The 23,050-nt window shown below is 33.8% G+C and overlaps 2 protein-coding genes across 4 annotated transcripts; one reads left to right on the forward strand and one right to left on the reverse strand.

Annotated features, from left to right (window-relative positions):
* Positions 1-6,271: 6,271 nt before the first annotated feature.
* LOC105230629 (DNA repair protein complementing XP-A cells homolog) lies at positions 6,272-7,627 on the reverse strand. Its single transcript, XM_011211529.4, has 2 exons — positions 7,146-7,627; positions 6,272-7,078 (listed from the first exon to the last, which is right to left on the reverse strand). Exons 1-2 carry the CDS (start codon positions 7,262-7,264, stop codon positions 6,355-6,357), a joined length of 843 nt encoding a protein of 280 aa, XP_011209831.1. The 5' UTR covers positions 7,265-7,627; the 3' UTR covers positions 6,272-6,354.
* A 905-nt stretch (positions 7,628-8,532) lies between these two features.
* On the forward strand, positions 8,533-19,244 carry LOC105230634 (DE-cadherin). 3 transcript variants are annotated; one of them, XM_011211539.4, is made up of 3 exons: positions 8,533-9,213; positions 9,318-10,589; positions 14,133-19,244. In XM_011211539.4, the coding sequence occupies exons 2-3, from the start codon at positions 9,756-9,758 to the stop codon at positions 18,039-18,041; spliced, it is 4,743 nt and encodes a 1,580-aa protein (XP_011209841.1). In that variant the 5' UTR covers positions 8,533-9,213; positions 9,318-9,755; the 3' UTR covers positions 18,042-19,244. The 3 variants fall into 3 exon arrangements, with proteins under 3 accessions (XP_011209841.1, XP_019847431.1, XP_049309760.1); XM_019991872.3 differs by having other exon boundaries at positions 8,533-8,750; XM_049453803.1 differs by lacking the exons at positions 8,533-9,213; positions 9,318-10,589 and adding an exon at positions 13,822-13,967.
* Positions 19,245-23,050: the final 3,806 nt, after the last annotated feature.

The following is a 23,050-nucleotide window of genomic DNA, read 5'->3' on the forward strand; positions in this document are numbered from 1 at the left end:
TGGAATAGCCAGTTTCAAAGTTATACAAAAACTTTACTCTATCGATCAGAGCAATACGCATTTTAAAATATGCCCAAAACTTACAGAGGCCCACGTTTATCCCAGCGTGTTTGAAAAAATGTCCGTGAAACGTGCAACTCAAGTTCTGAGCAATTCGGTTGCTGCTGGCATCGAAATGGCATATAGCCAAAGTCTATTCGGCTCCGACGAATATTTATTAAAATGTGCACAGCCTACGCAGCTATTTATTAAAAAAATGAATGATCTTTTCGATGATCTAGACTGTAAGAATTTTGTTTCCAAAAATCCGCTGAAATATCCGTTATTGAAGAATGACTCCGGGAAGGTCCAACGCCTCTATGATTACATAAAATATTTTAAAACAATCAAGCTTCCAGCTTCTAGTCAGGTTAGGTGTATTGGTGGGTTTTGTTCCACAATAAGTGGAATGATTCAGTTGAGCGAAGAGCTATTTAGGGATCAAGAGGAATTGAGTTATATATTCCTTGGGAAAATTAATCAAGATGCGTTGGAGAATTTTTTTTATAGAGTCCGTGCTAGTCAGGGTATGAATACCCATCCCTCAGCCAATGAGATTCAATATATTGTAGGTAGATTAATTTCGATGAAAATTTTACGGCAAAATTTTCAAGATAAGGGGGCTGCACAACTACATAACTGTGTCCATAAGAACGTGTGTATTTTAATATTTGACAGAACAGTCTGTCGCACTCAATGTGTTCAGCACTTGACTCTTTGACAAAACGCCAGTTTCGGCCATTGGTTGATCTTGACAACGGAGATGCGAAAGATGCGTGCGACTATTTGGCTGCCATATTGACTTGTGACGCTGCTGATGCTATTTCAAACGTTTGTTGTTTTTGTAAAGCAATGTTTGTAGTTTTTGCGGGTGACATATCTACATGTGAACGCATATAAGTATGTATGTTGTGTATGCGTTATTTGTGTGCCAATGTCATAGGCACATATTTATGTATGTATGTATGTACATAAGTACATTTCAGCAGCGCGCACATGTTATTATTGATAAGTGATAATATACATGTGAATACAAGTTTTGAATAATAAAATGTACGATTAATGTACATTGATCACTATTGTAATATATTAAATTTTTTTAATATATTATGATAGTCTGTTATATACATACATACATACATACATATGTAATGAAGTATACACATAAGTATGAATATATCAATTACAAATATAATTAAAAAAATAGGCTTTATTTTCACATAAACTACGAATATTGCTTTGAAAAAGTGATTAAATTCAAATTTATTCAATTGCACATGTATTCATTAATATGAACAAAAAGAATTCATACGAATACACATGTTTGCATATATCCATATAAGAATATAAGCAAAAGAGCGAGCATACGTCTGTTAGAGCAATATATAGTTTGTATATAGTATACAAAAAGTTTTCCAATCAATATATAACAGACTATCATAATATATTAAAAAAATTTAATATATTACAATAGTGATCAATGTACATTAATCGTACATTTTATTATTCAAAACTTGTATTCACATGTATATTATCACTTATCAATAATAACATGTGCGCGCTGCTGAAATGTACTTATGTACATACATACATACATAAATATGTGCCTATGACATTGGCACACAAATAACGCATACACAACATACATACTTATATGCGTTCACATGTAGATATGTCACCCGCAAAAACTACAAACATTGCTTTACAAAAACAACAAACGTTTGAAATAGCATCAGCAGCGTCACAAGTCAATATGGCAGCCAAATAGTCGCACGCATCTTTCGCATCTCCGTTGTCAAGATCAACCAATGGCCGAAACTGGCGTTTTGTCAAAGAGTCAAGTGCTGAACACATTGAGTGCGACAGACTGTTCTGTCAAATATTAAAATACACACGTTCTTATGGACACAGTTATGTAGTTGTGCAGCCCCCTTATCTTGAAAATTTTGCCGTAAAATTTTCATCGAAATTAATCTACCTACAATATATTGAATCTCATTGGCTGAGGGATGGGTATTCATACCCTGACTAGCACGGACTCTATAAAAAAAATTCTCCAACGCATCTTGATTAATTTTCCCAAGGAATATATAACTCAATTCCTCTTGATCCCTAAATAGCTCTTCGCTCAACTGAATCATTCCACTTATTGTGGAACAAAACCCACCAATACACCTAACCTGACTAGAAGCTGGAAGCTTGATTGTTTTAAAATATTTTATGTAATCATAGAGGCGTTGGACCTTCCCGGAGTCATTCTTCAATAACGGATATTTCAGCGGATTTTTGGAAACAAAATTCTTACAGTCTAGATCATCGAAAAGATCATTCATTTTTTTAATAAATAGCTGCGTAGGCTGTGCACATTTTAATAAATATTCGTCGGAGCCGAATAGACTTTGGCTATATGCCATTTCGATGCCAGCAGCAACCGAATTGCTCAGAACTTGAGTTGCACGTTTCACGGACATTTTTTCAAACACGCTGGGATAAACGTGGGCCTCTGTAAGTTTTGGGCATATTTTAAAATGCGTATTGCTCTGATCGATAGAGTAAAGTTTTTGTATAACTTTGAAACTGGCTATTCCATTTGGTGTTGAAATATCATATTTCATAAAAGTATTACGGACGGACTTAAAAAGGTGGCAATAGTCATATAAACAATATATTTTTAAATCTCCGTGCATAAAAAAAGGGTTTTCTTCAGTAACTTCTAACAAGTTGAAAAGTGAAGAATTTGAAGGTGCTTGATCGCAGACTAAAGCCTTTACGTTGAGATCTATTGACTTTAGTGATGCGATGGTTTTGCTCAAAATTTCTTTCAATTCAGACGGAGCAAGTCCCGTCTTGGAAATGTAGTACGAAAACACATATTTCCAATTGGAACATAACCCTTTTATCATAAAAAAACAACACTTACTACCTATAATCATCTCACGTTGGCCTTCCCCATGATCCACAAACCCATCAATAACATCCCTAACTCTATTATAAGTTAGGTCGGACTTTATTGATATTTCATCAAATAACAAAACACAGTTTCGTTCTAAAACGGACATTTTTTTGGAAATTTTTTGTAAATTTCCCAAGACATTGGCATCGATACCAGGGACAACATACCTAATGGGGCGCCAACGCAAAAGAGAACTCTTGCTTGGTAAAGCGAAACCTAAATCGTCACGCATGAAACTATATGATTTGGTGGACATATAGTTAATGTTTTGTGCCAATGTCCTTTCATTGTCACTAAAAACATTGTGCTTGGTAACGATCATCCTAGCGAATGTTATAGCGTCAGAGCTTGAAGATACATCCGCAACTATTGCACGTTGTTCTAGGTCTTCATATTTTTTTTCTAAATCTTTAATTACCCCCTCTAACTCTTCGATCTTTTTATTTAATCTAAGCGCATTTCTTTGGTAATACCGTGCCGATCGAGCAAATCGTTCGCGACTGTCTAAAGCAGAGCCTACGTCGTTATTTTGGGGTCCTAATCCTAATCTACTTTCCTCTAATATGGAATATTGTTCAAACTCTTTCAATGTTATGTCGTCCTCTTCTACTCCTACAGCTACTTTAGGACGTTCATAAGTCACAGTGACGGGTGGGCACACCCAATTAGAGTCAGCACTAGATGAGCTACGACTTAGTGCTGGCTCTAATCGTAAACATGGAAAAGCCCCAGGCAAAAGTTTGTATTTAGCAACAAACTGCGTTTCAAAATGATTTCGGCAAATAAAAAGGGTATCGGAAGGCGACACAACTAAGTTGCAAGCCTTTGCCCAACTCTGCCGAACATCTTCTTTTTTTGGGAACTCGAAAATCGTTGCCCCTCTGGAAGCACAACTGCGAATGCAGCACTTTCTCCGTGGCAGTGGACCCGTCCACAAATGTGGAGGTGCTTCTTCGTATCCTAATTACATATAGAAAAAGATTTGTTAAGTTTTCGTTATAAAATGGATAAATTTTGGTTATTATATCTTTCAGCGATTTCCATTTATATTTGATGATGCATTGGTTTGTATTTTAGGTGACAATATACATATATATTATTATATTTAAAATATGAGTTTGAGTGCTTAATAACCAAAATATATAACTACTTTCGTACTATACTGTATACTTTACACTTTATTACGTAATATTATTATATAATATTACTAATACATGTATATAATATTACTTATTTGCTTAATAAATTTAAAAAAGAAAATATCCATATGCATGAATAGAGGAATTTTGGCGAATTGCCTTATCATCACATGGCAGCGCTCCATTTCGTCGTAATTTTTGGTAAACAAATGAGGTTCAAACAAGTGTAAAATGTGATTTTTAAAATAAAGATTTTTTAGGTAAAAAACCTGCTAAAACAATAAAATGTAGATTTATTTAAAAGATTATAGTGCAATTTAATTAATTTGAAGTGAAAATGTGAAAAAAGTGTGTTTAATGTGGTGAAATAGCTCCTTGAAATGGTCCAATTTTGCAAATTTTTTAACTTTAAGGCCGAATATATCCTAAACTAAGCGTTTGCGGACCCTATAATCCTATATGTTTTTTAATCAGGAGGACTTCTTCCAACGGTACCTTCAAATCGCGGCGCCAAAGAAATCAGAATTGTGCCCTTATTACTACAAAAAATATTTTGGCAGATTTTATTGTTAGTAATGTGTAAATATTTGGTTGATAATATTGACACATCCTAATACTGCCCACTACACCTAGAAACATTCAAACGTACTCTGCACAATACGCAACACACACACACACTTCACTTGACTTCGCTCTGCCCGCGCATCGCTCATAGCATACTTATTTTAAATATTTGCATACTTATGTATGTATTAATGTATGTACTGCCGTTATTGTTTACACTTTCATACATATGTATAATGCATGCACAAAGTACTCACCAAGATTAAGGGTGGGCACAGCTCCTGCCTTCAATTTTTTCGCACCCACTGCACTTCGTTCGAAGTGCTTAATGCAAACAAATGCATTGCGGGGGGGTAAATCCTGCGTTGGTGGGAGCCGTAAATTTTCCACCCACTTCTGCAACTCCTCCTGGTTCCTAGGGAATAAAAAGAATCTCCCGAGAGATTCTGATGTGCACTCCCGAACGCGACACTTTCTTAAATGTTTGTTACTCATTTTTTTGCAAAAACGTATAAAATCGAATTGGCGATCTTTCCGCGACGAAATTCATTTAGAACTAAAATTCCGTTGACGATTTCTTCTTCAACTATCATTTTTGGCGCAATTTCCCCAGTAAAGGATATATTGTTATATATTCTATATATATACTATATGTATATTAGACTTAGAAAAAAATCTAACTATTTGTATATAGTATACAAAAAGTTTTCCAATCAAAAAGCAGAATAATCTCATTATGTTTCATTTTGGCGCAATTTCCCCCGTAAAACATATGTACATACATATTAGTATATGTTAGCTTTAGAAAAAGTCATACATATGTATGTAGCATACAGGAACTTCTCCGCCTACCAGAAATCACCTGCATATAAATACGCTTGTATGTATAGTGCCCTGCATTGGTTCTCTTTTATTTATTTTTGTTATTGCTCATAGACTCAAAAAACCGCTCAATCGCTGTTAAATATGGTGAAACACGCTCATAATTTGTATGTGGTGAAATCGGACCATCGCGACCGAGTTGGCAGTGGTGAAATCGGACCATCGCGACCGAGTTAGCCAAAAATATTTTTACGTTCTCCGCGCCGTGAACCTTCTCTATGATAGACGTTCTCTGTGATTTACGTTCTGTCAATTTTTCAAGATTACTCATCTTCTACAATACCTTTTTGCAGTAAATTGATTTTCGAGTCTCGAATTATATGCATTAAACATAGAAAATGTAGATCACGTCTTCTAAATAGCAGCGAGAATGGTGAATTCCTTACTAGAATTCTATCAGCTCTGTTAGCCGTCAAATCGAACATCATACAGAATTCAATTTGCTTTAAGTTCTCTGATTGAACATTCTCTATAATACACGTTCTCTGCCTTTTTGCAGTTTATTGATTTTCAAGACTCGAATTATCTGCATCAACCAGAGAATGTAGAAAATAAAATAGTTAAATAAAAAAGAATAGCTATCCTAAAACAGTTTGGGTTGCTGTTGTATGCTTGTATACAATCATTAATGTCAAGAAATAGAAATAGGTATTATTCTTGAAGTAATATATCTAATGCAATATAAAAAATCATGTTTAATAAGGAAATAAATTTTATTTAGTTTAATACTTCTGTGATCATAATAAATGTTCTGCATTTTCGTAAGAAGTTGTAAATCTACATTTTCTCATAGGTTTCTGTGTAGGAGCACGTTTTACAGGTGTGTGTATAATTATCGTCAGGCTCATTGTACGTATCGGGGCCAAAATCATGTTCATGAGTCGATTTCGTCTTCTTTGTAAATAAACTGCTTCGAATTTCCATACGCAACTGTTTCATTTGTTTATTATATTTTTTCACTTTAGTTACTTCACGCTTTTCTTCACGAAGTTCATGTTGGCGGCTCAGTTCTTCCTCAGTACCCCAAACATCCATTGCGCGCTTTTCAACTTGCATTAAAAGATAAAGTTTCATTTCTCCCCATCGAACATTGTGCGGGTTTTTTCGGCTTATATATCGTAATGGAGGTTCACGTTTGTCAAAATCACAGTCCTTCAACAAATATTCAGCCTTAGCTTCGGTTCGGGTAATCAATGAGTGACGACCATCAGGGTCGCGACATTTGTCGCAGATAGCTTCACCAAAATTGCTAAACAAATAAGATTCTACAAAAGCATCTCCACATTCCAGACATTCCTCGTAATTTACTGGTATGTTAATTGCATCATTGGAAACTTTAACGATGTCTGTACCAGAACCTCCAGATCCATTTTCTATGGTTTCCGAAGTTACCGCTGATTTAATAACGGGTTGTTCCAACAGAAAGCCACCTCCGCTATCAATATATTTAGTGCCCTGTACTTTTATTATTGAGTCTTGGTCGGTGTTTGAACTTCCATTCCTATAACATAGTTTTATAATAGTGCATTTGTAGGTTTATTTACACTAATCTTATTCAGTGAACTTACTTTTTTCGATAAGGATATGCAACTAGTTTGGCCTGCCTGAGATGTAAAGCTTTTATGCGGTTACGTTCCATGCGTGCTTTTTCAGCATCAGTAAAAACACGTCCTTCGGTTTGCGACATTTTACCTTCAGTATCAATAAGATTTATTATAATAATGGTGAAGCAGAGAATATAAATGTTTGATGTTCTCTAGGTGAAGATGTTTATCGCTGCTTACGAATGGGAAGTGTTTTAAGTTCAGTTACGACCCACATAAGATGGATGATTAACTATCATTTATTTATCATTTATTCCCACTATTACATTAGAAGATTACAAAATCATCATTTGAATATTCTACAGAGGGTTTCAAATGTTATATACACTTAAATAAAATTTCTTGCTGTTATTTCATACACTAACTTTAGATTAATACTATTATTATTTTCCTATATTATATACTATGTTCGGACCGACATTGAAAATATTTTGAAAACACATTTGTGGGTTGTGGAATCTAAGTCGTTGGGGCCAACAATTTGTGTTTTCGATAAGTTTTCACTGGCAACTATCAATAGAGGGATTCTCTTGCTCTCGCAAGATTGCACGATGACACAAAATGCAAAAATCCTATACCGAAATATGCAAGGCCAAGAGAGCACCCGTTGCAGAATCTAGTTATATATGACGGCACGAAAATAAACATGGGTTTTGGTCTGACATATTTTATAGCCATTGCAAATAATTTTCTGCGTGTGTTTCTTGTGCCCTTGCACCAAGAGGAAAATTCTGCAATTCGTGCACCGTGCAAGGGTTTTGCAAGAGCAAGAAAATCCCCCTAATATGATAATGTCAAATGACAGCTGTATTTGTATATGAAATGTAAACAAATATCAAGTGACAATTTAGGGCCGGCAAAATATGTCTTCCAATAAAATCGATTAAGCTAGAGCAGGCACCGACTATAAAGAGTGGAATGTAAGTTTTCAGCGAAAATTGGTTTCTTTTGACAGATTTTACATGGACGAAAACACAAGTTTTGGGGCGAAATCCCGTTTTTCCCACGAAAATATGTTTTCATTGTCGGTCCGAACATAGTAATATTGCCTTCAATCAAAGCATTACTTATATATATATATAAATACATATTTCTATCCTCAGTTCACGGTGGAATTTTTATTGTGAATTGTAGCAGAAAGATGCCAATAATAAACATATCGTAAAACTATTTAATAGTTGAAGAAAAAGTGGACTACTAATATAAGCTAGAAAGGTTCGATAGTTGAGTAATTTACGTAAAAAAATATTTCGTTTTAATAGAGACCACAACTTTAAGCAATCCCTGAATGATATAAATATTGAAATATAGCTGGCATCACTGGTTATGTGAATGCATTTATTTTGTTGGTAGAAGTTCATTTGTTGCTGAACGAGCGTCGAGATTGGTTGAGGTAAATTTGTGTCGCTTCTGTGGCGTGCTTGGTGTTTGTGTGACTGATTCGTGGAAGGAGTGAAGTTAATTTGAATTAAACAAAAGAAACGGTTAAAGTGCGAATTTCCATATCGGTTGTAAAAATTGAAATGCAGTGTGAAAAGTTCGTTTAGGCTTTTCAAAACCGGTATTCGAGTAAGACTTTACAAATTTGAAATATATAATAGAATTTAGGTGAATGTGAAAATTTCGACTTCATTGGTAAAAACTTTCGGTTAAGTTGGATTCGTGAACAACTACATTTACAGAAGAGTAACCGTTCATAAATGTATACACGATGTGTATTCTATTGTTTAAGTGAAACGTTGGTTAAATGTAGGAAGCGCAGCGCACATCGCATCGTAGTGTGAGTGTCAACAGTGTTCGTATTAACCACTATTTTTACCTGGAATTACCTGTTTCAAGTAAATGTATGTAATAGAGGCATGTTGGAAGTTATAGAACAAAGCGAACATGAAAAACGAGTTTAACAAAAAACAAAAAGCATCAGTGAAGAGAGAGTCAACTTGGAAATATCTAAATTTTGAAGTTTGTGTTTTTAATTGTTGGTGTGTTTACAAATAGCAAAAATGATATTAAACATAAATAAAATACATAGGTAAATTAAATATACAAAATATATGTTGTATTTTCGTGTGCCTTATTAAACCGCTTTTCATATACAAGTATATTGAAAGCACAGTTTCCATAAAATTACAACAGGGCTATGTGCGACGACATCAGGATTTGTGAGAATATGTGTATATAAATAAAACAGTGAAGATTAAAAGAAATTGCCGTCTGAATATATCCGCGATTATGAAATGTACAAACGATACCTTATTCAAATTAATGTTCAAATAAATTAAGCAATACTAAGTACGATGAAATTTTTGTCGGAGAGAATTTAATTGGTGCTTGAGTAAACAACAACGGCGCCGTGATCGTACACAGAAAAGAAAGGTGAATGAATATTTAATACTGGGTGACTCACACGCCCTGGATTGATTACCTTAAAATTGTGTGCCTTAACGAAAAAAGATTTAACAATAACAAATGAAATAACTAATATTTTACTTAAAAGTTCGAAGAAATTGTTATTTTAAATATCTATAACATAATATAATTTTTATTTGGGAGCATAAAGTGTAATGCTACGAAATGTCTCCACAACTACACTCAGAAACACAAGTTTACCAACTACAACATCATCGGCTATATCATCAGCGAGCAAAAAAGCATTTATGTCGAAAACTGCACAAGTATCACACATTAGTTTTTGTGTTAGCTTTAATAAATCTACATACAGCCACTTTAGTTTGCGGTTATTCCAGCGCGTCCAAGTCCCTCTCAAGTCACAGAGATGACCCATTTTTCGTGTTTTACATTCCATCCAATTTGCAAAAAGATGAACAAAGTTCAAATCAGTTTTCCTCACAGATGATTGGAGGAAACTCTTTTATCAGACAAAGGCGTTCGCCCAACCCTGATTCCGTTAGCTCACTTTATTCGGCTTTACCTGCAGCGCGTACAGGAAATTCTGCCATATATTTTGGCATGTCTTCGTCCTCCGCGATGACACACGAAAGCAGTGTTAAGCATTATTCAGATAATCGTAAACCAGCTTTTAAAAATTGTGCTAACTACAAACCGTCCGTCAGGGAAGAGGAACCTGAAAATACTTTTGTTATAATGGTGCAAGCAGAAGATCCTGACTTTGATCAAGAAATCAAATACAGTCTTGTTCAGTCGGCTACAGAGCGTTCAAAGTTTCACATTGACCCCAAATCGGGGGTAATTGTAACAACACATCGATTTGATCGCGATGAACCGACGTACGAAAAAATGGTGTATGTAACAGTGCAGGCGACTGACAATGGCAATCCCACATTAGATGATGTTTGCACATTTAAAGTGATTATTGAAGATGTAAATGACAATGCTCCAGTTTTTAATAAGGCGCGTTACGACGAGTCTATTTCGGAAGATAAACAGGTGAGTTTTCTTAAATACAATACATATACCTACATACATATGTATGTATATATGTATGTATTTTCATATATGTATAATCAATTTATAAATACACTAAATTTGATGAAGAGTATAGAGTGTTGACAAAACATAGTTGCTTGCTCCTACGAAGGTATTAGGCGTTAAATATGCGGACCCCGGATTACTGCTATTTAACTTAATAATACGGTCGTGTGTAACAAGAGTGAAAATTGTGACTCACTGTTTTGCTCAATTCTAAACACTAGAAAATAAATCATACTTGTCAATATATAAAATATTGAAATATTGTCGCAGGAGTCTTATAGTTTGCGAGATATTCGCATTTTTCACAAATAAAGTATGCAATTTTTCTATGTACTTTGAATTTTACACTTATTTTATTCATATTATTCAATATTATATCCACTAACACATCACTAAATATCCTTTTCACATTATATTTATATTAAATTAATCCCAAATAGTTTTCAGTTGAAATTAAAGTTTTTTTAAAATGACTTCATAGTTCCAAAATGTAGGTTGTTTTTGATCGTTTTCTTATATCTAATGTCTGTTCTAAGTTATGTGAATGTTTTTTTGTTTTTTAATTTCTTATAAACTTTATTGTTTTGTACATAACTGTATATTGTAAATTTGTCAAAGGCAAGTTGAGAAAACGTTTTTAGCACTACTTCATGCACTGTAAAAATTGGTAATTTTAGATAATAACAATGCCCACTCCCCATTTGCATAACTGTTACATATAACGAAAACTTCCAAAAGTGTGATAACTCAAAAAATAAACAAACTTTATATTTCACAACCAAGATTGTATGAAAGGGCTTTGTAGGTTCAGTTGAAAAATTTGCAAAGTAGTGTGGCACACCATTTGGTGCGAGATTACATAAAAGAAGTTATTAGATTAAAATTTTGCAATTTAATGTCCTCTAGATATATCATCTTAGCCCAAAAATTTTCGAAATTGTATAAAAACTATATACATATCTACGGGGCCTAATATCAAATAACAGTGATATGATTTCTTAAAAAAAAACGAAGTTCAAATGTTTTTTATTTAATGTGAAGTACAATCGATAAAAATAAGTTCTGAATATAACGCTATTCAAAATGATGTCATGTGGTGTGTCATGAATAGCATGTTCAATATTGACTTCTAAAACTTGGTTCATTGCTAAAAACCAATGACTTCAAATAACCCCACAAGAAGTAGTCAAATGGTCTTTACACACAACTCCTTAGATGCCATTCAATGTTACAATTTCTTGAAATAATCGAATAACGGTGTAATCAACTTCATTTCGAAAGAAGTACGGAGAAATGATAAAACCAGACTAAAACCACAATTACCAGACTAAAATGTCAATTTAATTTGTGGATTTTCTTCGCAAAGTTTTGTTAATTTACCGCACCACTGAGATGAAAGTGACCCTCATCGGAAAATATGATTTTCTTAGTAAATCGTTATCGTGTTCAGGTTGTTCCAAGGTAAAATTAGCAAATTCACGACGTTTACGGTGACCTGATGCAAGCCCAAATCATTTCTGAAAATCTGCCATGTTGTGGTTGGAGACAGTCCCAATTCTTGATAACATCTTAGAATCGACAAATTACAGTCTAAGCAACATTTGCCTGAACATATTCTTCTTTGTTTTATTGACACTGAAACATTATACTTATAAAGAAAATATTCGCTCGAAGTCTTTAACAATTCGATGAATAGGGAGAACCGGTAGACACTTATTATGACCATAAAATGGCAAGAGCGCACGAAAAGTTGCAATAGGAGAAAGATTATTTTGGTAATAAAATTTAATAGTTTTTAAACATTGTTTTCGTAAAAATCTTTCCATGATAAAATTGTTGACATTATTGATTGCAAAGAAAAAATCCATACCATCCTTATTGGAAAATCCGGTATAATCTACGCCAAATATGTGGACTCCGTTATAACGGGTCTAAATAACCTGAATGGACCCACGTTTTTATACGGCCAAGGACTGTCAACTTGAATAGTCTTGAAATTCGGGAAGAATATTTTTGTGATGACAGCATGCCCTTGTGCCAAAAAATGGGTAAAATCCGGTGAATACTTTTCTTTGTCCACATATATCTAATATAAAAATTTCCTAACTAAATATATATATCAATATATATGAGAAATCTTATAGGAATTCAGAAGGAATCTTTATATTTTATAACGGTGTATTCCTTTTTTTTCTAAAATGGATGAAATCAGGGCATTAATTTCCATAGTTTAATATAAGGTTTTGCCAACACCTGGTTTCCCAAAATATTCGGTTACATCCGAACTTCCTTAAATGTATTGAATTGCTTTTTAATTAAAACACATAAAACTTTTAGTACTTATTTTCTTTAAAATTGGTGTCAAAAATTTATTATTTTCAATGCTCTAAATAATGCTTTTCTTTTACATCTTCCTTATAATATTTTTAAAATTATTTCTTAATAATTTTCTATTACTGATATCGTGAAATTCATGATCAGCTTTTAAAAACGTGGCCTTGTCTCTGGATTTAAGACAGCATTAGGCTGTAGGAAACATCTGTTATTAAAATATTTTACAGCCAATCTACAATCTTTTATTGCAATCATTTATTATTGTATCGTTAAATTCTGACTAATATCTGTCTATTATCATTTTCGTTTTTTTAATACTACTACACTGTAAAAGTCACTGCCTAAAATGATGGCAAAACTTTAATATATGTATGTCCCGTTAAGTGTCCAAATGTTCTTGATAAGTCATATTTTATTGAAATTCATTTAAAGTTGAACTTATTTTTTTTTAATATAGGGATTGCTTTAGTTTTTTCCAATACTGTATGTACAAAGGCACATATGTAAATAGCCATAATACATAGTAAAATTTGCTTTGAGCTTACCTAGAGATGTAGGCTGCTTTTCTACCAGGTATTTTGTATTCTTGTAAGCATTCCAGTTCCAAAGTTCAATGCACCAGCCAATACCTTGTTAGCACTCATTCTTTTAGTTCATGAAAACCTTCTGCATCTCAGTTTCATTGCGCAATGTCGCAGAAAAATACGTGCTGAGTCTTGTCATTGTAACTTTTATTCTAATTATTTTATATTAATTAGCTAAGATGTGTGTCTATTATTTAATATGGGCACATTTAAAGGAAAGTATTAAATAAATTACACAATTTTTTATGCAAAAATTAATTAAAAATTTATTTAACAGTGCCAATAATTAACCTTTTAACGTATGTATATTTGTGAGTGTTTCAGTATCGTTTGGCTATCTATGCAGTTGGCGGTCATTTCCGCACTTAAGTCTATACCAATTTATAAAAGTTAGACTCACCGATTAAAATTTGATGTATGTCAATACTAACAAATTTTTATTTATATATGTATGTATATATACATACATATGTTATAGACTGACGAGTCGAGAAAATCCATTATTTTTATGATCATAAAATTATTATAAATTTGGATATCCTTACTTGAATTTTGGCTTTCTGTTTTGTTCTCTTTGCAGCCTGATGCAATTGTAATGCGCATCTCAGCCAGTGACTTGGATGATGGCAATAACAGTATTATCGAATATGAAATCCTACCTGTTCGTGATCATTTGTACTTTAAAATCGATAAAGCAGCCGGAATTATTTATCTAAACCGTCCAATTGATAAGCGTCCTGGACAATATTATACAATTACTGTTAGTGCGTATAATCCAAGTAGTCCAATAAGTCCAGATTCCAAACAAGAATCACAAATTGAAGTTCGTATTCGTGTTGTTGAATCGTCGAAGAAGCCACCATCGTTTGTTGATCCCATTGAAGATCCTATATATTTGAAAGAGGACTATATGAACTATTCCACGCCCATCGCAACTTTGCGAGCCGTTTCTAATGTTCCCGATAAACCAGAAGTTATATTTGAATTAGTTACCGGTCGTACAGAGCAAACGAATAGTAAAAAGACTTTTGTGTTCAATCAAACTGGTACTACGGTTACGATTGGTTTAGGCAAACTGCTCGATTATGAATCGGTAACGGAATACACACTAACGATGATTGCGCGCAATACATACGATTTAGTTGCAGAGCATGTTATTAAAATTAAGGTTGTCGATGTAAATGATAACATACCGTATTTTACGGAAGTAAACAAAGGTACATTGCTTGAGAATGAACTACCCGGGACACCTGTAATGCAGGTTCGGGCTTTCGATATGGACGGTACAGAAGCAAATAATATTGTGTCTTTTGAGTTGGCTGATAACCGAGAGTATTTCAAAATTGATCCCCATACTGGTAATATAACGGCGCTGACCACATTCGATCGTGAGGAGCGTGATTTTTACAATGTGAAAGTTATCGCAAGTGATAATTCACCTTCTAGTTTGTATAACAACGGTGAACCAAATCGAGGGCAACAAGTTTTTCGCATTGAAATAGCGGACAAAAACGATCATAAGCCACATTTTCAGTTAGCCGAATATGTACATGACAGTTTACCCGAAGATGCCAACATAAATTTTATGGTGATTGAGGTAGAAGCTGTTGACGAAGATAATACAGCACAAATTGTATACACAATCGAAAGTGGAAATGTTGGAAATGCTTTCAAAATTGAAAAAAAGACAGGCCAAATAACAGTGAATCAGCGACTTGATTACGAAAATATCACCGAATATGTGCTAAAAATTCGTGCGTTTGATGGGATTTATGATGACTATGCCACTGTAAAAATAAAAATAGCAAACGTCAACGATAATCCTCCCGAATTTAAGGAGAAATATTCGAAAACCATACAAGAAGAAATGGTTTTTGACTATTGTATATTGAATATTGAAGCCTATGATCCGGATATAAAGGATCGCACAGCAGATCAACATATCAAATATTCAGTGGTTAAGGAGGAACAGAAAAAGATGATAACCATAGATAATGATGGTTGCTTAAAACTAATACAACCGTTAGACCGTGACCCTCCTGATGGTCATAAGAGTTGGCAGGTGTTAATCGCGGCAGTGGATGAAGATGGACAGGGTTTGAAATCTGTTACACATTTGATTATCAATCTGCAGGATATTAACGATAATGCGCCCTTTTTGGTGAATACAATGCCTGTAATTTGGCAAGAAAATCGTAATCCTGGGCAAGTTGTGCAATTACAGGCAAATGATTATGACGAACCACAGAATGGACCGCCATATACGTTCGGCATCGATAGTGAGGCATCCGCAGATATTAAAACCAAATTTAGCATCGATAACGATTACCTATTCGCAAATGTACAATTCGATCGGGAAGAACAAAAAGAGTATTATATACCTATAAGAATAAGCGATTCCGGAAAACCAAAACAAAGCAAAGTAAGCATTTTGCATTTGATTATAGGGGACGACAATGACAATGCTATGTCAGAGGGTTCTTCGCGTATTTTCATTTACAACTATAAAGGTGAGGCGCCTGACACCGACGTGGGCCGTGTTTTTGTTGACGACCCAGATGATTGGGATCTTGATGACAAAGAGTTTCGTTGGAAAAATGGCTTTCCCCATGATAATTTCCGCTTAAATCCAAACACAGGCATGATAACAATGCTCGAGCGAACACAAGAGGGTGAATATCTGCTTGAGTTTGTTGTTACTGAGGAATCTACCTTTATACCACGTCATTCGGTAGATGCTGATGTTACTGTTATTGTACGTGAACTGCCTGAAGAAGCTGTAGACAAAAGTGGCAGCATTCGTTTCTACAACATTACCAAGGAGAGTTTTATCAGTGTGCCACGCGACGCTCAAGCCGACGATTCTCTTTCAATAAAAGATCGCCTACAATATTCACTTGCAAAACTATTCAATACTTCCGTTACAAATGTAGATGTGTTCACGGTATTGCAAAATGCCAATAACACATTGGATGTTCGTTATTCAGCACATGGTTCACCGTATTATGCACCAGAAAAATTGAATGGCATTGTGGCGCAGAACCAACAAAAACTCGAGAACGAGTTGGGTTTGCAAATGCTAATGGTTAATATTGACGAATGTCTTATTGAAAAGTACAAATGCGAATCATCGTGCATGAACACGCTGCATAAATCGAATATTCCTTATATGATATACTCGAATACTTCATCGTTTGTTGGCGTGACCGCCTTTATTGAATGGCACTGCGTTTGTGAGGCAAGAATAAGCACTTACTGTCTCAATGGTGGAACTCCGCGCATTGGAGAGAACGACATGTGCGATTGCATAGACGGTTTTACCGGACCCCACTGTGAGTTAGTATCGGTTGGGTTCTATGGTAATGGCTATGCATTTTACGAGCCCATATCGCCATGTGAAAACACTAAAATTAGCCTAGAGGTAGCGCCGCAAACAGACCAGGGCCTAATTATGTATCTTGGGCCGCTAAATTATAATCCATTGTTGCCACTATCTGACTTCTTGTCACTAGAGTTGATAAAGGGCTATCCCACACTTACTGTAGATTATGGTTCAGGTGCCATACGTATTGAGCATCGGCACATTCAGCTACAGGTCGGCAAATCTTATCAATTGGATATTATATTACAACGAACCAGTATTGAAATGATAGTCGACAATTGCAGGCTATCAACTTGTATCAGTTTGGGAGCGCCGCAAGGTCCCAATGAGTTTTTAAATGTTAATTCGCCATTGCAACTTGGTGGCACACCAGTGGATCTCTTGCAGCTAGGTGAAAAACTGAACTGGACATATACGCCGAGCCGTCAGGGTTTCTTCGGTTGCATACGTAACTTGACGATCAATAATCATACATACAATTTGGGAGCGCCTGCAATATCACGTAGTATCGATTCGGGTTGTCAGCGCGCAGTTGCTGTGGCCGTTAGTTTCGGCATTGATCGCAACTTTATCATTGCTATTGTGGCATGCATACTTCTTCTGCTGATTATTTTATTGGCTGTGGTAGTACAGAAGAAGCAAAAGAATGGTTGGCATGAAAAGGATATTGACGATATAAGAGAAACAATAATCAATTATGAAGATGAGGGCGGTGGTGAGCGAGACACTGACTACGATCTTAACGTGTTGCGCTCGCAACCTTTCTACGAAGAGAAGCTGTACAAAGATCCACATACCTTACAATCAATGAAAGTTCCAAATAATGAAATTCCCGATATTGGCGGCTTTTTGGGTGATAAAAAAGAGAATTGTGACCGGGAAGCCGGCACGTATCCGGTGGATGATGTGCGGAACTACGCGTACGAAGGTGATGGTAACTCGGATGGCAGTCTTTCTAGTCTAGCCTCCTGCACTGATGATGGTGATCTCAATTTTGATTATTTATCGAATTTCGGGCCGCGATTCCGTAAATTGGCCGATATGTATGGCGAAGAACCATCCGACACAGATTCAAATGTGGATGATGAACAAGGTTGGCGTATATAAAGCTGGATTATAGACTTCCATTGACATTTCATACCGAATGTAAAAGACTTTAAAATTAAGACCATAGCTAATGGTATAGTAAATGTATTGTATGGAATTAAATCCATAAATGTGTACAATTTTACACAAATCATACACAAATACATATGCAAATGTAAATTGGCGCTTGTCTTAATATACATAAATTTTTAAATTATTTTTTCGTCAGTAATTTAATATGGAAAAGTGATGTACATAATTATAAGTAAAAGCATATTGTAGAAAAAAGTGTTCGCACATACATTCACAAAATAACTGAACAAATATTTATATTAAATAGTTTTTTTCTTTTTTAAGAAACACATTGACAATCTCAAAGATAGCGAGTGTAGTATCCAGGGATGAGATATCCATATAAATACACATCGTATAAAATCAAACAAATATTGTGTTATTTAAAAGGAGTAAACACAAGTAAAACATTTAGATATCAGTATAATTTTTGGTTCCATTATTTTATAGCGTACGAAGAAGTCTTCAATTACATACTAAAATAATTCAAATTTTAACGGAATGGCTGCAAACTGAAACCGAAATCATACTACATATCTTATCTAGAAATGTAGTTAAACAATAAAACAATTTAAGGGTCATAAGTTCCAAAGGGAAACCTCCCTACCCATTTGAAGTCCTTTCACATACAAGTACGTAACTATAGCTCGATACAGCGCTGATGGATATGTACATAAATATATGAGATACGAAAAAAAAATTCTGATATGAATTAGATTTTAAACACTGCATATACATACATATACCTTAATATAGGTAACGACGATTTTTTAGTGTATTTTTGAACTATGTAGTCCCATTTACATATCTAAAAATGTAAATGTAACATAATATTTTTCCAAATATTCTAGGGTAGAAGTAAACAAAATCGAAAAACCACTTGTAGTTACAATAACTAATATAAAACGATATACAAATGTAAGTCCATATACGGACATTTGTTTCTAGACAGCTAAGTGTAATTAGTGGTATGCATTTATGTGTGTTTTTAATGTTCATACATACATTCAAATACATACAACACGAACATAAATTATTTTTGTAAGGCATTGATTTTTACTGGCCAGAATTTATTAAGGAAATAAAGAGTATATGGTTAAAGTGTGATTATTGATGAGTTTGAGAATCAAAATAAAAAAAATTGAAACAATATTATAATGTATTTTATTTTATATAAAACTTTCCAGTTTTTAAAAAATAATAGTTTATAAACATTATTTATATTTGTTGAGTATTCATCATTACGACGAAGAACGACTAAATTAACATAAAATATAAACATTCTCTAGTAGTAATTTTTTAATTAATTGTTTTCAATCTCTTAGCACAATACGAATACAGATCACGGATGGATCAGATAAAAAAATATTAAATGTATTTTCATCGGGAGATAAATATTTCTGTAAAACTCATAATCACGATAAAACTCAAATATGTACGTGTCCTAACATTTATGATCATTAAGTGTTATAACTTTCTGTATTATCTAATTTATAATTATGAATTTAAAAAGGATTGGCACGCAAAACGATGAATTTAATGTGAATAATATTAAATTTGTTAAATAGATTACTCTTAAAAAAATATTACGACTTTAAATTGTTTGATTGTTTTTTAAATGAGTCGTAGATAATAACTTTGTTTTTATAAAAAAGCCTCACTTAACTTCTTTTTATTTTGAAGAAAGCGAATGGTTGCTTAGTGAAATATGTATGTATGTATACATGTACATATAAATGTTGCTCACTTTATTTCTTCTTGTTGTTGCAGCGGCAGGAAACATCTTAGAAATAGCGGATAGACACATGAATGCATGTATAAAGGTTTCTTCCGAGCGGGTCGCTTTTGCTCAAGGGCATACAAAAACAAACATATATACATATATACATATATTTACATAAACTTATGCAGCTCCGATGTTTTATGTACATACATATGAAGCATGTAAACATTTGCTTTATTCTGTTTCTATATGTATATACATACATACATACATATGATGTGATGGCACCAGCTTTTTCATATGTTCGTGTTCGATAGTTTGGACTCAACTTCACGGCGACCCATCTGTTGCTGTTTACTTCTTTGTCGAATTCCTGTTAGTGTCGCCACCGACAGCCGTGGTAATCATTCTTGCTTGCTTTAGGTTTGGTTGTTAAGTCGATTCTATGCTATGCATTTTTATACGAACGTTACATACATACATATGTATAAGTATGTAAATGCATCACAAACCACAAATGCAATATATGAAAAAATGCTTATTGTTTGTGTATGGGTGTTCTATAAATTGTAATTGTTAAATATTACAATTAGAACGACAATGATTTACAAATTTAAGCATAATGGTTATTGTCTATGCACGTAGTACGATTGGTCAGATATTTTTTCTTTAGAAAATTCATTTGCTTTTTAAATGATAAATGACCTACATAATAGTGATGTTCGTTTTTTCTATTGAAAATAGAAGTAGAAATATCCACACGTATTCTTTCTAAAATATAAGCATTTTTATAAGCATTGAAGTTGCCTTTGAATTTATAAATCGAACTTATACAAGTAATGTAAAGGTAATGTAAAGGTGGCATTTCCACTATCATACAAATGCATTTGCACATCTAAATACATACATACAAGCAAACCATCCAAGTTGCTATATTCGCTTAGTTGTATTGGTGTCCAATGTGAATGTTTGGCTTTCGCTTCTTGCTGTCGTTGGAAACATCGGTTGGAAATAGGGGCAGATACGGCTACTGGTTGCGGCAACATAAACCAGTATTTTGTTTATCTTCGTTTTATATCGTTCATACTCTCCTCAAATGTATTTAAGTATGTATGTGCATCTATATACATATATGTATATATAAGTACATATGTATGCATGCATTTGTGTATAAATATGCAGACTTGTGCATTTCCTTCATACCTTTTGACTAAATATTCGTACATATGTATATTTTTATTCCACGGCGTTTTTTATTTAACCACATTTTCAGCACACCGTTTTGTTGGATTCCATTTGGAATATTCCCGTGTTTATTCGTTCGCTTTTACGTGTTGATCCGTTTGGTGTTGTGATAATGGCTTCTGAAACGAAGGCTGCTCAGCTCTACTTCACTTCGGCTCATTTGCTCGTTATTTTCTCTTGTGTTCTTATGCCGGTGTAGTATTTTACGCCATGGTATTAACCGATGCCATTTTATTGAATATGACACGCATGCATGCCATAAAATTCTTTGTATTACTCACGTTTCAAAACTCAACTACCTGTTGCCGACTCGGTTAAGCTGCGCATGTGCAGTCACTTTAATACTTTCGAAATGGCAAAAAAATATGAGACCTCTTTAATATAAACCACTTTTCTTATATCTTATATAGCTTTTCGAAAACAAAGTATTTAATAGAAACACATAATGCTATAACTTTTACTGAGATGTCTCTTGCACACGACAATAAAAGTAAATATGTATGTACTATGTGTCATGAATTCTACTATAGGGACTAATTTCATTAGACATGAAAGTAAATGAATATTTTTCATATTTTTGAAATTAAACCACATTATGCAATTGCTAATTCTTCTAAATTGATTGAGGTATCTAACTCACTAATCCTTAATATATCGGACCGATTTCATAAATTTTTAGCACCATAACCATTTAAATATTTCAATCTACATACCTTAACCGAACCACCAAGTCGACCAGATAGCGGTTAGCTTTATTTTAGGTACATGTGTATATGGGAAGCTATATAAAGGTTTTGAGTGAATTTTAAAGACAAGCCACATACTGAACCGATTTAAACAGTATTTGGAAGGCTAAACTAACCTAATGAGGGTCCTCATAATAATGTCACATAAGAATTAATTTTAGTTTCATTTCGTTAATTTTAAAACTAACATTAATGCCTATTGCAAATCATGCTTTGAGCCGTTTTTTGATTATCATAATTAATTTATATACATATGTATGTATGTATTATGAATATTAAAAATATTTTCCATAGGTTACTTCCTCTTATATTATTTCATGGCTGAGATAGGACACCCCGTATCTTTTGATTAGCGACATTTTCTTGGTGTGGTCCATGTGCAATGCTAACCCCCTTACGTTTTTCAGGATATACATATGTATGTAATTTCGGGAGTGAGAGACGACTGTTACACAATTGAAGTTTCACCTAATTGAATATGTTGGTATTAATTTCACACGTACATACATACATTTTATGTACATCACACGTACATAACATATACATACATAAATACCATTTTTAAACGTTGATCCGAGCAGTTGTACTCAAAATTTGTTTTATTTCTATGTAGTTTTTCATCTTTTGTTTCCAATACTTTTTTTTTCATTTCCGCCAGCAGCTGCATTCGGAAGTATGTATGTAAGCAGAACTCGCCGTCCATTTGAAACGCTAAATTTGCAGTTCAGTGTGCAACAATAAAACAGCTGCACATCGTGAATATAATAGACCCAGGTACAGGGTGGATTCAGTAATATTTACTTAAACAATTTTTTTAACTACTTTTTTATGGGTTGTACATATATGCACAATACAGAGTTATTGATTTGTACATAAAGAGAAATCATTTAAAAAAATTTAAATTTACTTAATTAGCTTTAAGTTCAGACCGAATAGCCCTCTCTTACTTGTTTCCATTGTTAAATATCTTGAAAATAAAAAATAGCATGCACTATGCTAATCATAAATTATTGAAGGATTCTATATAATATTTGCCATTTAAAATTAGAATAACAGAAAGGTTGATATGTAGGGTTGTGTGATGACACAAGTGAACACATAAATAGCACATTTTTAAGTACACTCTTTACTTTTATTATTGACAGTGATAATTATTTAGAAGATATTTTGTAAAAAAGTTGACAAGGAATACATTGCATGCCGGAAAAGACAGTGCTTATACGAGTATATTAGATGAAATGTCC

The sequence above is a fragment of the Bactrocera dorsalis genome, chromosome 3, assembly GCF_023373825.1.
Source record: "Bactrocera dorsalis isolate Fly_Bdor chromosome 3, ASM2337382v1, whole genome shotgun sequence".
NCBI classification, from domain to species: Eukaryota; Metazoa; Arthropoda; class Insecta; order Diptera; family Tephritidae; genus Bactrocera; species Bactrocera dorsalis.

Bases quoted from the DNA above. Each gene is read 5' to 3' on its own strand.
- LOC105230629 (XM_011211529.4), bottom strand. From the start codon at position 7,264: ATGTCGCAAACCGAAGGACGTGTTTTTACTGATGCTGAAAAAGCACGC. The intron at 7,079-7,145 runs GTAAGTTCACTG...ACTATGTTATAG, and splicing joins GCATATCCTTATCGAAAAAA to GAATGGAAGTTCAAACACCG.
- LOC105230634 (XM_011211539.4), top strand. From the start codon at position 9,756: ATGTCTCCACAACTACACTCAGAAACACAAGTTTACCAACTACAACAT. The intron at 10,590-14,132 runs GTGAGTTTTCTT...TTCTCTTTGCAG, and splicing joins CTATTTCGGAAGATAAACAG to CCTGATGCAATTGTAATGCG.